The sequence below is a fragment of the Dasypus novemcinctus genome, chromosome 10 (genome assembly GCF_030445035.2).
Source record: "Dasypus novemcinctus isolate mDasNov1 chromosome 10, mDasNov1.1.hap2, whole genome shotgun sequence".
Classification (NCBI taxonomy): domain Eukaryota; kingdom Metazoa; phylum Chordata; class Mammalia; order Cingulata; family Dasypodidae; genus Dasypus; species Dasypus novemcinctus.
Genome location: NC_080682.1, coordinates 100,706,014 through 100,719,039, shown reverse-complemented (window position 1 = coordinate 100,719,039; position 13,026 = coordinate 100,706,014). Strand labels below are relative to the sequence as shown.

At 38.5% G+C, this 13,026-nt stretch overlaps 1 protein-coding gene across 1 annotated transcript; it reads right to left on the bottom strand.

Moving 5' to 3' along the window:
• Positions 1–602: 602 nt before the first annotated feature.
• On the bottom strand, positions 603–1,556 carry LOC101419343 (olfactory receptor 52M1-like). Its single transcript, XM_004476948.3, has one exon. The coding sequence runs from the start codon at positions 1,554–1,556 to the stop codon at positions 603–605; it is 954 nt and encodes a 317-aa protein (XP_004477005.1).
• Between the last annotated feature and the right edge of the window lie 11,470 nt (positions 1,557–13,026).

The window sequence follows — 13,026 nt, the reverse complement described above, 5'->3', positions numbered from 1 at the left end:
AGTATTAATTACACCTGACTGGCAAGGGGATCAGTGGAACTAAAAGTTTAAGAACGCTGGCATTAGATTAAGATTTCTCACATTTCTATTGCCTCTATGCTCAACAAAAGTCCTTTCTAGGGCTAGTCAAAAGGATTGAAAAAGTTTGCCAAAACAGTTGAATTTTCCAGACCTTTACAAATTGAATCTGTAAATGTCTTCAAGAAGTTAATATAGTATAATGCTACCTTCTAGAAGCACTTCTTGATAACAATCTTCAAAGAGAAACTAGAAATTCTCTATCAAATAAATAAAGGATAGAAATGATCTTGCTTCCTCCTGTGATCTGAATACTTGTATTTATTGTGCTTAATTTTATGATGTTAAACAGGTAGGTAAAAGGATATTATAAAACAAAATTCATGCCCTGATTTCTGCTCTCCACTTTGGGATATTGGTTCTATACTGCACAGAAAGCTCATGATAAATCAGAATGGACTCTAACATTCTTCTGAAAACCCTATGCCCACAGCTTTGGTAGGACCCAGAAACTACAGGCTTCCCCAGTTAGAGCCTTTTCTTACTAGATCTAGATATCTTTATGCCCCATAGTTGTAGAACGGTCATGTGAGTTGAGTCCTTGCTTTGAGAATGTGAAGAAGTCTCTCTCGGATCTGCTTGGTACGGACAGCATAGACAACTGGATTGAGAATGGGTGGGATGAGGAGGTAAAAGTTAGCCAAAAGGATATGGATATGGGGAGGCACATGATGGCCAAACCGGTGGGTGAGAGAGGAAACAGCAATGGGGATATAGAAGACAAGGATGGCACAGATATGAGAACCGCATGTCCCCAGGGTTTTAACCCTGGCTTCAGGGGTGGCCAAACCCATTACAGTCCTAAAAATCATCACATATGAGGCAGTGATGGCTAATGAATCCAGGATTAATACCAGGAAGCCAATTCCCATTCCGTATAAGTTGTTGACTCTTGTATCACCACAGGCTAAGGTAACTACAGCCATGTGCTCACAATAAGAATGGGCAATGATTTGGGTTCGGTAGAAGGGCAGCCTCAGGCGGATCATCAGAGGCAGAGGTCCAATGTAGAGTACCCCCCGGAGCAAGGCAGCCAGCCCCAAACGACCCACCACTGCATGGGTGAGCACTGAGGTGTGGTGTAGTGGGTCACAGATGGCCACATAACGATCAAAAGCCATGGCAAGGAAGATGCCTGATTCAACAGTGGCGAAGCAGTGAATGAGGAACATCTGGATCAAGCAGGCATTCAGGCCAATCTCACCAGCACCAAACCAGAAGATTCCCAGCAGTTTGGGCATAGTGGAGGTTGACAGGACCAAGTCAATGACAGCCAACATGCACAGGAAGAAGTACATGGGCTGGTGCAGGCTGCGCTCCACCCTTACCATAGCCAGGATGCTCATATTCCCCACCACAGCCACCAGGTACATGGAGCCAAAGGGGATGGAGAGCCAGATGTGCAGGGACTCCAGCCCTGGGATGCCAGTGAGGCAGAAAGATGTTGTCACTGAGCAGGCATTATGAGAAATGAGCATGTTTGGGATATGCAGTATCCAGGAGATGGGCACTCTTAGTTTTAGGTTTCTTCTGCTATGAGAGAGATCTGCTTCTGCAAACTGTAGACTATGTTCTCATTTCCATCCTGGGTAACTAGATGGAACCTATAATAAAGAAGATTTCTGAAAACCAACTTGAAAATCAATACATTAAATACTTTAAAAAATAAACTATGCATGACAACACCCACAATTAAATTAGAAATGGGTATGCTCATGATTTATACTGTTCAATTGCCCTCTGGAGACACTGTCCCATTCCATATTTCTACTACTGTGTAGAAATCCCTCAAAATTTGCATCTCCTATGATATGACCTAGTAAATTTACTTTAGGGAACTTTTCCCAGAGCAAATGAAAAATACATAAAAATTGTATGCAAAGACTAAATGTAACTCCACATAATGCATTCAGCCCAGTGCCTACATATACTTCTCTTATCATTGTATCAATAACAGTATTAACATCAATAAGAAACACTGATTACCTATTTGGAATTAATGATTTTTATATTAAAAGTTTGAAGCAATGTGTTAAAAAAATAAAGCACTGTTTAAACTCTAGTACATCTTCAGTGGGGTGGAGACCCACATAATCTGCAGGAAGGTGTTGGGCTCCCAACCTGAGGAATCCTGCTGTATTCTCAAATAATGGGGTGGGAGTTCTCTCTAGAGCAAGGCAGTGCATAACAGGAAGAACAGACCAGAAGGTCAATCCCTCAATGTTGTTGAAAGTAACTATGAATCTTGTTCTTCAAGGAGTGAAGCTTGGTGGTTGTTGTGGATCCTGAGGGGAGGGGAAGGGAAGAATAGAATTGATGGAACATGGGGCATTTTGGGGGTGGCGGAAGTGTTCTACACGATCTTGCAATGACGAATACAGGCCAAGTTAAATTTCATCAACATTTATAAAAATGTATGGTCCAAATGTAAACCATAATGTAAATCATTGACCATGAAACATAGTAGCTACGTTTCAATCTTTGTACACCAATTGTAAGAAAAGTGCCATCCATATATGAACTGTTATTAATAGGGGAAAGGGGAAAAGGGGGAGGATATTGGGTATATGGGAATCCCCTATATATTGTATGTGACTTTTCTATAACTTAAAGCTTCTTTGAAGACAAAATGAAAAAATAAGACCCTGGGGGAATAAACAGAAGAAAATGTCATTGTATATACAAGGTAACAGATCTTACAGTGATAAAATTAATATTGTCAAAAAAATTCTTTTTGATTTTATATTTTTTATTTTTCCAGCTTTTAATAAATTTTTGATAGTTTTTTTAAAACAATCATTGTTATTTAATTTTCTTATTGTATTTAGTTATTTTGTTAGCTTCATTTTTGAAGAAGTTTTGGGTCACAGAAGGATTACAACTGTGGCAGGAAAAGATCATTGGTATGAGGTGTCAATGATGAAGGACACATGAGAGGAGGTTCTTCTGGACCAGTGGGCATACTTGGAAATTTATGCTTCCCAGTGTGACAGAGTTGGACTCATTTGTGGTTTCCCTACACATGGCTCTTCCACCCCTTCTATTTGAACCTATAGTTAGTGCTAAAGTTGATAGGTATATGTTGAAGAGACTTAAATCTTTGGGCTTTCCATGTACCAGCTAGGCCCTGAATCTCAACAGAATTACACCTGCTCTCCAGTTCATTGGACTCAACCACGACAACCAACAAGGAGATGATGGTAGACAACGACCATCCCAAGAAACAGAGAGAGTCTGCAAGTGCAAGCAAGATAGTCCCCTTTATCTGCCCCATGAGATCAAACGCCCTCTCAATTAGAGGCACAGTAGGTATCACCATCCCAGAATCCTCAGGATTGGGGAATGAACAATGGACTAGAGTAGACTTACTGGTATTCTGGTATAGAAGTATTGTGATTCTAGCAATGGAATAACTTTTATCATTGATGTGGAGGCAGTGGGCACTCGAGGTTCTGAGGGCAGGGATATGGAAAAACTGGTGTAAAACGGGGGCATTTTTGGGATTTGGGAATTGTCCTGAATGACATTGCAATGACAGATACAAGCCATTATATATCATGTCATATATATCATGTCATTATATATCATGTCAATTTTACAAAATTGTGTGGGAAAGAATGTAAACTACAATGTAAACTATAATCTATGCTTACTGACAATGCTCTAAGATGTGTTCATCAATTGTAACAAATGTACTACATAATAAAAAATGTTGTTAATGTGGGAAAATATGGGAGGAGTTGGGAGTGGGACATATGGAAATCCGTTATATTTTTAATGTAACATTTATGTAATCTAAATACCTTTAAAAATAAAAAGTATATAAAAATGAAAGCCAAAAAATTAAATAAAATAAGATGAACACAAAATAAAGGCTTTTCATAGATGCAAAAGCTGAAGTCCTTTAACGTGTAAAATATACCAAATGGACATTGGGATCTATCCTAAGGAATGATTAATACTGGAAATGGTCAATATTGAGTGAATAAAAATATTATTCTTTTCTTATTTAAAAAAATTCTAGTATATCTACTCAATGAATTACAATCATACTGAAAACATTTTTAGAACCATATATTGCTATATATTACTTGGATAATGTTTATACCATATTATTGTGAGGGGATAGCAGGCGGCAAGTTAAACTATAATTCTATTAAATATTTGTGTGTCACATAAATAAACATCCTTTAAAAAAAAAAAGAGTCTGGGAAAATTTGTACCAAGCTGTTATTTTTTGATCTTAGGTAGTGGGGATTATTGGTGCTTTTAATTCTTCATTTTATATATGTAAATTCTACCTTTAAAAAGTGACCAGGATTTTAAAAAGTAAGCTTATAAATTATCAAAACTCAATAAAAAATATCTAAGGGGACAATTTAATAAGGAGGTTATGGTAGTGGGGTAAAATTGCCCTTTCTCTAATGAGTATCACATGGTTTGTTCAGATGATCAAATCCAATTGACATCTTCCCAGATGACCCCATTTGACATAGACCCTCATTTCTCAAAGAAAAAGCTCTCATTTATGGTCACCAGATTTCATGGTTGAACAGGATGGAGAGGAACAGATGAAGTTACTTAAGGAAGGTTTACCCTAAAGAAAGACACTCCTAAACTTTCTTGCAGAGAATCTAGGTGTTACCTGTGATATGAAATTGGTGATAGAAGAGATGCACTATTTTATGATTAAGTCTCATTAGGGCAATGTTCATTATCTGAGAACAGGAATGAAAAAGAATGGACTGCTCTGGAACTGTCAAGACCTTTCTTACAGATCACATCTTTCCTAGATTCTATTCATTAATGAGATGAGGGTTCAGCTCTAGAGCACCTGGCCACTACTTATAAAAGCCTTGCCCACATTTTGCCCTTCTACCCTTCAGACTCCTACTAAGACTCCAGCAATAACTGGAGTTTATTCCCTCACTGTCCAAAGTCTAAGCATGCAGAACTCATTTGGACCCTACCCTGCATCAGACCTGCATCCCAGGATTTCTCAAGGTGCATCCCCGATCACACCTCTTCCACAAATCCTTATATGATATCTCTAGTCTAAACCCTGTTACGTAGTTAAGAAGAGGATAGTCACTAAATTCCCCCAAACTGCCTCAAACAAGTCTGCATATATCCAAATTTTTCTGTATGTAAAATATAAGCAGCAATTACATTTCCATAGAAAACATGCATAAGAGATGTCCCTCTGTAGCCTAAAATGGTCCCTAAATTCAGGCCCCAAAACAATGGGTTTTAAGTTTTTATAGGTTTCTTACTTCTTGCTCAGGCATTGACAGGGTGCTGAAAGAAAAGTGAAACCTTTGTGAACTTTAAAGTGGTTCCTAGAGTTCTTTACACTTACTCTCACTGACTTCAGCAATTCTATGAATTGGGTGATCTAATACGCAAATAAGTTATAAATTTGTGAAGTCATGTCTTCGAGGGTGAAATTTAAGGTTATGCTGAATCTATCAGATAAGATAGGAAATGGATGGAGGCCCAGGGAGGCAGCACCACATAGCAGTTCAGGCACCTAATTTGCAATTTAACAAACAAGTTTTCCCCTTCCAGATCTTCACCATATTTGGGCAAATTTAGCCTTTTGAAGCCTGTCTCTTTCATTATGTAAAAAGAAAAAAAAAAACCAAACAGTGAGAAGACCTACTGCAAAGACCTGTAGTATGAAGAGCAAATGAATAATGTGGAAGCAGTGGCCCCTGGATGTTCTGAGGTCAGGGAGAGGGGAAAACAGGTGTGATACAGGAGCATTTTTGGTACTTGGATATTGTCTGAATGACATTGCAATGACAGATACAGGTCATTATATATCTTGCCATAACCTACAGAATTGGGTGGGAGAGAGTGTAAACTACAATATAAACTATGATCCATGCTTAGTGGCAATGCTCCAAAATATGTTCATGAATTGCAACGAATGTACCACACCAATGAGGGATGTTGTTAATGTGGGAAAATGTGGGAGGTGTGGGAAGCAGGCATATGGGAATCCCCTGTTTTTACTATAAAATTTATGTAATCTAAGCATCTTTAAAAAAATTTTTTTAAAGTCTGGGGTAAGAAAATAAAGAAGAGTCTGCCAAAAGATTAAGGCAATATATGACCACTTAGTTAAAGCTGGAGCAGGTTAGAATAAAGTGAAGAAGGTGATATATGATTTCCCATCATTGATTAATACCATGCTGATATGAAATTCATATGTGCTGGAATGGTTGAAGATGTAATGTTGAAAACCACGTGGTAGTAGAAATACACGAAATGGAATGTTATGAGAGATTATTATACTAATAACAAATGATAGTCTTGAAATGATTAAATGTGAAAAGAGAAGGTAAAAAACAACTCAGCCAAGTTTCCAAGATACCAAATGTATGACAAAAAAGAAGGTCATTTTTAAAATAGAATGAGGGAAATACAAGAAGAGGAAAACAATTAGAGAGATGATAATGCTATGTTGTATCATAGCATCAAGAGCAAATGTCAACAAATAAATGCAAATAAATATGGGTTGGAGTTGTGGAAAAGACTCACAAATGAAGAACATATTTGAGAGCTGTTGTGATAGAATAATAGTTGGAAGTTATGGACATGAATTAAATGATAATAGAAAGAGAAGAGGTCAAGTTACAAAAATTAAGAATCAACTACCTGAAAAGGAAAAAAAAGAGCAATAATGAAGAGGCAGTTGGAGAATCTGCAGAGCCATAAAAATCCATTGCCACGAACTCCAAAAGAAGAATATTCATGTATTAGCCTCCTAAAATCCCAACTTCAAATTTTAGACTTAGACTTTTCTTGCTAAATATGAAGATCACAGTAAACTCTTGTACTTTATTGGTCAATCCATTATTTTATGCAGGGTCAAGTGGCTTATTTGTTTTCTCTACAACTAAGAGAAATGAGAGTTGGAAACATCTCTGTATTTGACAAACAAAGTGCTACTTGCTTTTCCTTTGGTCAATATTAAAATCTTGTTTCTCTTTGTATTTTCTCTCACCCAGTTATATTAGTAGTAATCTTTAAAATATGGCTCTAGTGGGAACATTATTTGTTCTATTACTTGATCCTCTTTTCTTTATGGTTCTCTGGTAGTCTTCTTGGAAAAATACCCAACAAGTCTGTGCATATCACTGATACAGTGCTTGTCTTATATTTTTGTGTGTGTCTCTGAAATCATAGCTCAAATATTAACAAAAGTCTCTGTATTTTAATAGAAAAACAAAAGCAAATGAGATAATAAATGTGATGCTCTAAGCACATGGCAGCAGCTTCCTTGTCCTGAATTCTTACTATTAAATATGGAAATTAAACCAAAAAAGCATTCTAGTAATTGGAAAAATAGGTTCCTTGTGATACATGGGACATCTTAGAGGATGCCTCAAAAGAAGAATGGGGATATAAGAGGGACACTGGGGTCAGTACACAACTTTATCACATAACGGGCAGGATGTCTGAAGTGTTCTCTAAGCATAGCGTGTTAGACCACAATCCTAAAGCGGAAAGGGGCCTAAATGTCAATGTGAGGCTAGGCCAAGGTAGTGGCTACACAACATGAAAGAATCAGTGTGCTGGGGATGTTCTTATTCTCATGTTTCCAACTTCGATTTGTACTAGACCCAGTTCTGTCAATGAAATTTTAACTGAATTTTAGACCTGGAAAAGGAAAATATTTAGATGCATAAAAATACTATCTGCTGGTTGAAAATTGGCATCTTGAGTAGTGGTTTGAAATAAGTTGTGACACCTAAACTAGAACTTTCCATAGGAATATTTTCTGCGTCAGCCTACTAAAAGGCATCCTTACCAGAACTTGGGTGATGTGCCCCAAGTCCTGGAAGAGACATTCTGAAAGTGGGGCTAAGGATCCAGGAAGGAATATTTTGTTTTCACGAAATAAACATGGATTAGAAACAAGACAGACAAGTTCAAATACTAATCCCACTATTTGCAGCCCTGACTTTAACCAACTTAAAATCTCTGCCTTTATTCATGATATCCTTTCTTAGCATTTGAAAAGGGGAGAGTAATAGGTACCTTAGGATTGTCTCATGCATTAAAATAACTTTTTAAATGTGTATCTGTTATACACACAGAGAAGACCAAGATCAAAGGAAGAGACTTGCTGATAATGTGGGGACTAGATTTGGAGGAAAGTTTGCCAAACAGTGGACTGCAAGACAAGAAGCCCAAACAGGCTGGAATCATTTGTGTTAAATCCTATCTTTCCTGTTCTAATGGAATAGTCTAGCTTTGTCAATTAGGCTTTTTCTCTTCTGTCCCTTATAACTTAGGCCAACTTATACTGAATTTATTTATGGTACTTTTGACTAGACCTCTGAAGGTCAGTCCTGAGTGAGCCAAAAGAGAAATGTACTTTCAGGAATTGGGATACTGCTTCCAGTGACTTTGGCTCCCTCTCTGGAATGTACTTACCTATTGGGGTGCTGTCATAGAGCCCTAGGCTCTGTGCCTTGTGGTGGTCCTTTTCATCTGGAGGCTTGGATGCATTCAGCTCCCAGCCAAGAGGAGGCCATGCCTGTCTTCTCTTCACCATATTCTTTTAGCCTCTCCTTATCCAGATTCTGAAAATAGCAAGTTGTTCCCCAAGGGTGGCACAGAGAAATTTGCCCCTTTCTCTTGGGACCCTTAGTAACTATTCCCACCCCCCTGCTCTGCCTTGGGAGAAACCTTTAATCCCCATCCCTCCATCTCCCAGGATTAGATGACAGATTTATTCCCTGTCCCCTGCTGGGGCTCTGGGCTGGGCCAGGTCTCTGTTTATCTTCCCCTGGGCCTGTGGTACTCAGGGGCTCCAACAGGGACATCTGGAGCAAATTCGTAAGAGAAAGGTGGGAAAAGTCATCAAACACTAGTATAACATAGACTTTTTTTGGGTTGTTTCTTCTAGTATTTAAAAAAATGGTATAAAATAGTATAAAATCTTGGTTGTACAAAGGAGAAAAATGAAATTTTAACTTTTGTTAATATTGTATTATTTTCACGTTGCTTCTACCTATTTTTAAATTCATGTTTGCTTAAAAATAACATACATGGATTGCAGTTTGTCAGTGGAAGTGTTCATTTCTGTGGTTTACTTTATTTAACATTCCAGAGTAGTGGGAAACTTGTCTCAGTCAATAACTCCTTCGAAGGAGAGTCAATATTCTCAATCCACCATTGTTGAACATTTGTCAGGCTCTTGAATTCTGTTGCCAAATTGCTTTCCAAAAGCTCTTTTCTAGTTTATGTTTAACCAGCACCAAAAGTGCTCATTTGCCAAATTTCTCTGTAATAATTTTGTGTATGGGGAAAAAATGATTTTGTTTTCAGTTTGATTGCTGAATATGAATACTCTTCTATATTTGAATGGATAAATTGTGGCCAATTATATTTATTTTTAATAGTTTTTTCTCCATTTATTCCTACAGAAAAAAAATGATGCATAAAATGCAGAGTTCACATCTACCTCCCTTATTATTAACAATTTTGTATTATGTGCACTTCTTATAATTTAAGAAATAATATAATTATACTATTAACTATACTCAGTAGTTTACATTAGAGTTCACTATTTGTGTTGAACATTCTTACAGTTTTAAAAATTTTTACTGTAGTAACATATACATTCTAGATTTCCCCTTATAACCACATCAAATATGTAACTCAGGGTTCTTAATTACATTCATAATGTGCTACCATCACCTCCATTGGTTACTAATACTTTTGCATCAACCAAGAATAGAAACTATGTAGAATATAAGCATTAGCTCCCCATTCCCTACTCCCATCCCAGTCCGTGATATCCTGTAATCTGGATTCTGACTCTATAAAATTACTAATTTTAATTACTTCATATCAGTGATATCATGGGTGTTAGTCAGGGTTCTCTAGGGAAACAGAATCAGCAAGAGATTTCTGTCGATAGTAAGAGATTTTATCAGAGTCCCTCACGTGACTGTGGGAATGCACAAATTCAGGTTCTGCAGGAAGATGGCAACCAGGGGCTCCAATGAAAGTCCAATGAAGGGTCTTGATGAGTTCTGGGAGATGTTGGCAGTCCAAAGACAAGCTGGGAAATTCTCACTCAATACTGGAATCGCTTTCCCTTCTAAGGCAATCAACTGGTTGGATAAAGCATCACTCTTTGCTGATGACAATCTCCCTGATTGATGTAATTATAATCAGCTATCTATGACTTACCACTGCAGTAAAGTCAATGGTGACTGAAGTTCATAAATGCCCTTGTATTATAGTTAACCCAGTGCTTGCTTGACCAAACAAATAGGTACAATTACCTGGTCAAGTTGACACATTAGCCTAACCATCACATCATGCAATATTGTGTCTGGCTTATTTAGCTCGACACGATGCCTTCAAGGGTCATCCATGTTGTTCCATTATCAGAAATTCCTTTTTAGGGTTGAATAATTTTCCATTGTATATATATACCACATTTTGTTTATCCACTTATTAGTTGATGGACACTTGGGTTGCTTCCATCTTTTGACAAATGCAGATAATGTTGCTATGAAAAACAATGTGTAAATATCTGTTCGAGTCCCTGCTTTCAATTTTTTTGGATATATGCCTAGAAGTGGTATTGTTAGGTCATCTGGTAATTCAATACCTAACTTCGAAGAACTGGCATACTGTCTTCCACAGTGGCTGTCCCATTTTATATTGTTACCAATCATGAATGTGTGTTCCTATTTCTCCACATTCTCTCCAACACTTCTGATTTTCAAATTTTTGAAATAGTAGCCATTCCAGTGAGTGTGAAACAGTACCTCATTGTGGTTTTGATTTGCATTTCCTTAGTGGTTGATGATGATGAGCATTTTTTCATGTCCTTTTTTTGGCCATTTGTATATCTTCTTTGGAGAAATGTATATTCAAATCTTTTGTCCATTTTCTAATTAGGTTATCTTTTTGTTTTGAGTTAAAATATTTCTTTACATATTCTGGATATTAAATCCTTATTGGATTTGTAGTTTCCAAGTATTTTCTCTCATTCTATAAGTTGTCTTTTTATTTTCATGATAAAATCCTTTGAGGCAAAAAATTTAATTTTGATAAGGTTCCATTTATCTATTTTGTTGCTAGTACTTTGGGTATAAAGTCTAAAAAACCATTGCCTACCACAAGGCCCTGAAGATGCTTCCCTATGTTTCCATGTAGGAGCTTTATAGTTCTGGTGCAGGACCCACCAGCCTCCTCCATGCCAGAGATGGCGTTGAAGCCTCACCAAGGCTGCAGGCCAGTCTGGGTAGAGTAGAAGGAGACCAGAAAATGGGGGAAATTAATTGGTATGAAAAGCCATAAACCTACTTCTACAAACTACTTTCTTGAAGTCAAGAGATGTAATCATATGAGAACAGCAGAAGGACTACTGGATTGGACAGCAAACAAGTCTTATGAAGACATTGTTACAATAGTTACAGAACAGAACTCAGCCACTGTTTTATCATCAAGTATTTCAAGAGTGGGACATGATTTTTCTATAAACCATGCAAAGTTAAAACCTCATTTCAACTGCTAGAAGCATAGTTTGTGTTAAACACTCCCTGTCCTTGGGTGCTTAGGGGTCATATTCAGTGAATTCTGCTCATCAGACATATAATTCCTGCCCATCATTCCTAAAGGAAAGTTTTCCAGGTAATCATAAAAGGTTGTAATCACCTTCCCAAAATCACTTCAGGGATCTACAGAACTCACACCTTTAGATTTCTTAAGAACCAGGCTACAATGGGGCCTCCCCTCTAAGCTCTCTTTCCTAAAAAGGGACTTAGAATCCATGTTTTCTGGGCTGGAGAGGAATAGTCTTCTCAGCCTGTACTCCCTTTAGTAGCAACATGGAGGCAGGGAACTTCTAGGCCACTCTGAATGAGGATAATATCAGAATTTTGGCAACTTCAGGAATAAGGATGTGTGACTTTGGACATGTTCCTTATACTCTCAAGGTTCAATATTTTCATCTGTGAAAAATGAGTTAAGACAACCAGCAAGATGGCGGCTGAGTAAGGAGCTCCTAGAGTCAGCTCCTGCTACAGGGCAGTTAGTAAACACCCAGAACTGAAGCACCTGTTTGGGGGCTTCAGGAGACCAGAAGAGCATCCTGCCACATCCTTGGAGGAATGGAAGGAGGAGACTGCATATTCACAGAGAAGATTCATAAGTAGAGTGCCCCATGCCACAGAGGCTGGTGCCCATCCTCCACTGGGAGGCACAAGCCACCTCAGGAGCTGCTCTGCAGCTGGAATTGAAAAATGGAGGAGGAAGAGATGGTTGGGCACCAACTTTAACTACTGAGGAGTAAATTCAGTGGGATAAAGTATAATCCTGAAAATAGCTAAAGTTTGAGCCTGTCCTAGTTAGAAAGAGGCCCAAAGCCACCATCTTAACTCCACACCTGGCATGAGGGGAAGCAAGGCAGATTGAAAATCACAGTGCTGGTGGAGACTGGATTCTTTGCATCCAGATCAGATTGCAGGTCTAGCCTAAGCCCCAGCCCCACCTCTGGGAGGGAGGAAGCTGTGGGGACCTGCACCAGCCTCTCTGGGAAATTACCAGCCAAGCTGTGGAGGCTGGGTGATTGTCCTACTTTGACAGCGCAAGTCACCCCAGGAGCTATTTTGTGACTGGAATTTGAAGCTCCATTTCACCAAAAAAGAGGAGGAGACAGTTTGCCACTGATTTTGGCTACTGATTGGTGGACTCACCCTAGGAACAGTTAGGGTGTTCATCTCTGTAGGTCAGAGGGAGGCCAGTGGCTGCCATTCTGACTCCATCCCCAGCCTGAGGGGAAGCCAGGACTGAAAATTACAGTGATGGTAGGAATCGGTTTCTTTCACCCAGATTGGCCTGCAGCCCTAGGCTGGACATTAGCCCCACCTCTGGCAGGGAGGAGGGTGGTGGGCCCTACATCAATGTACC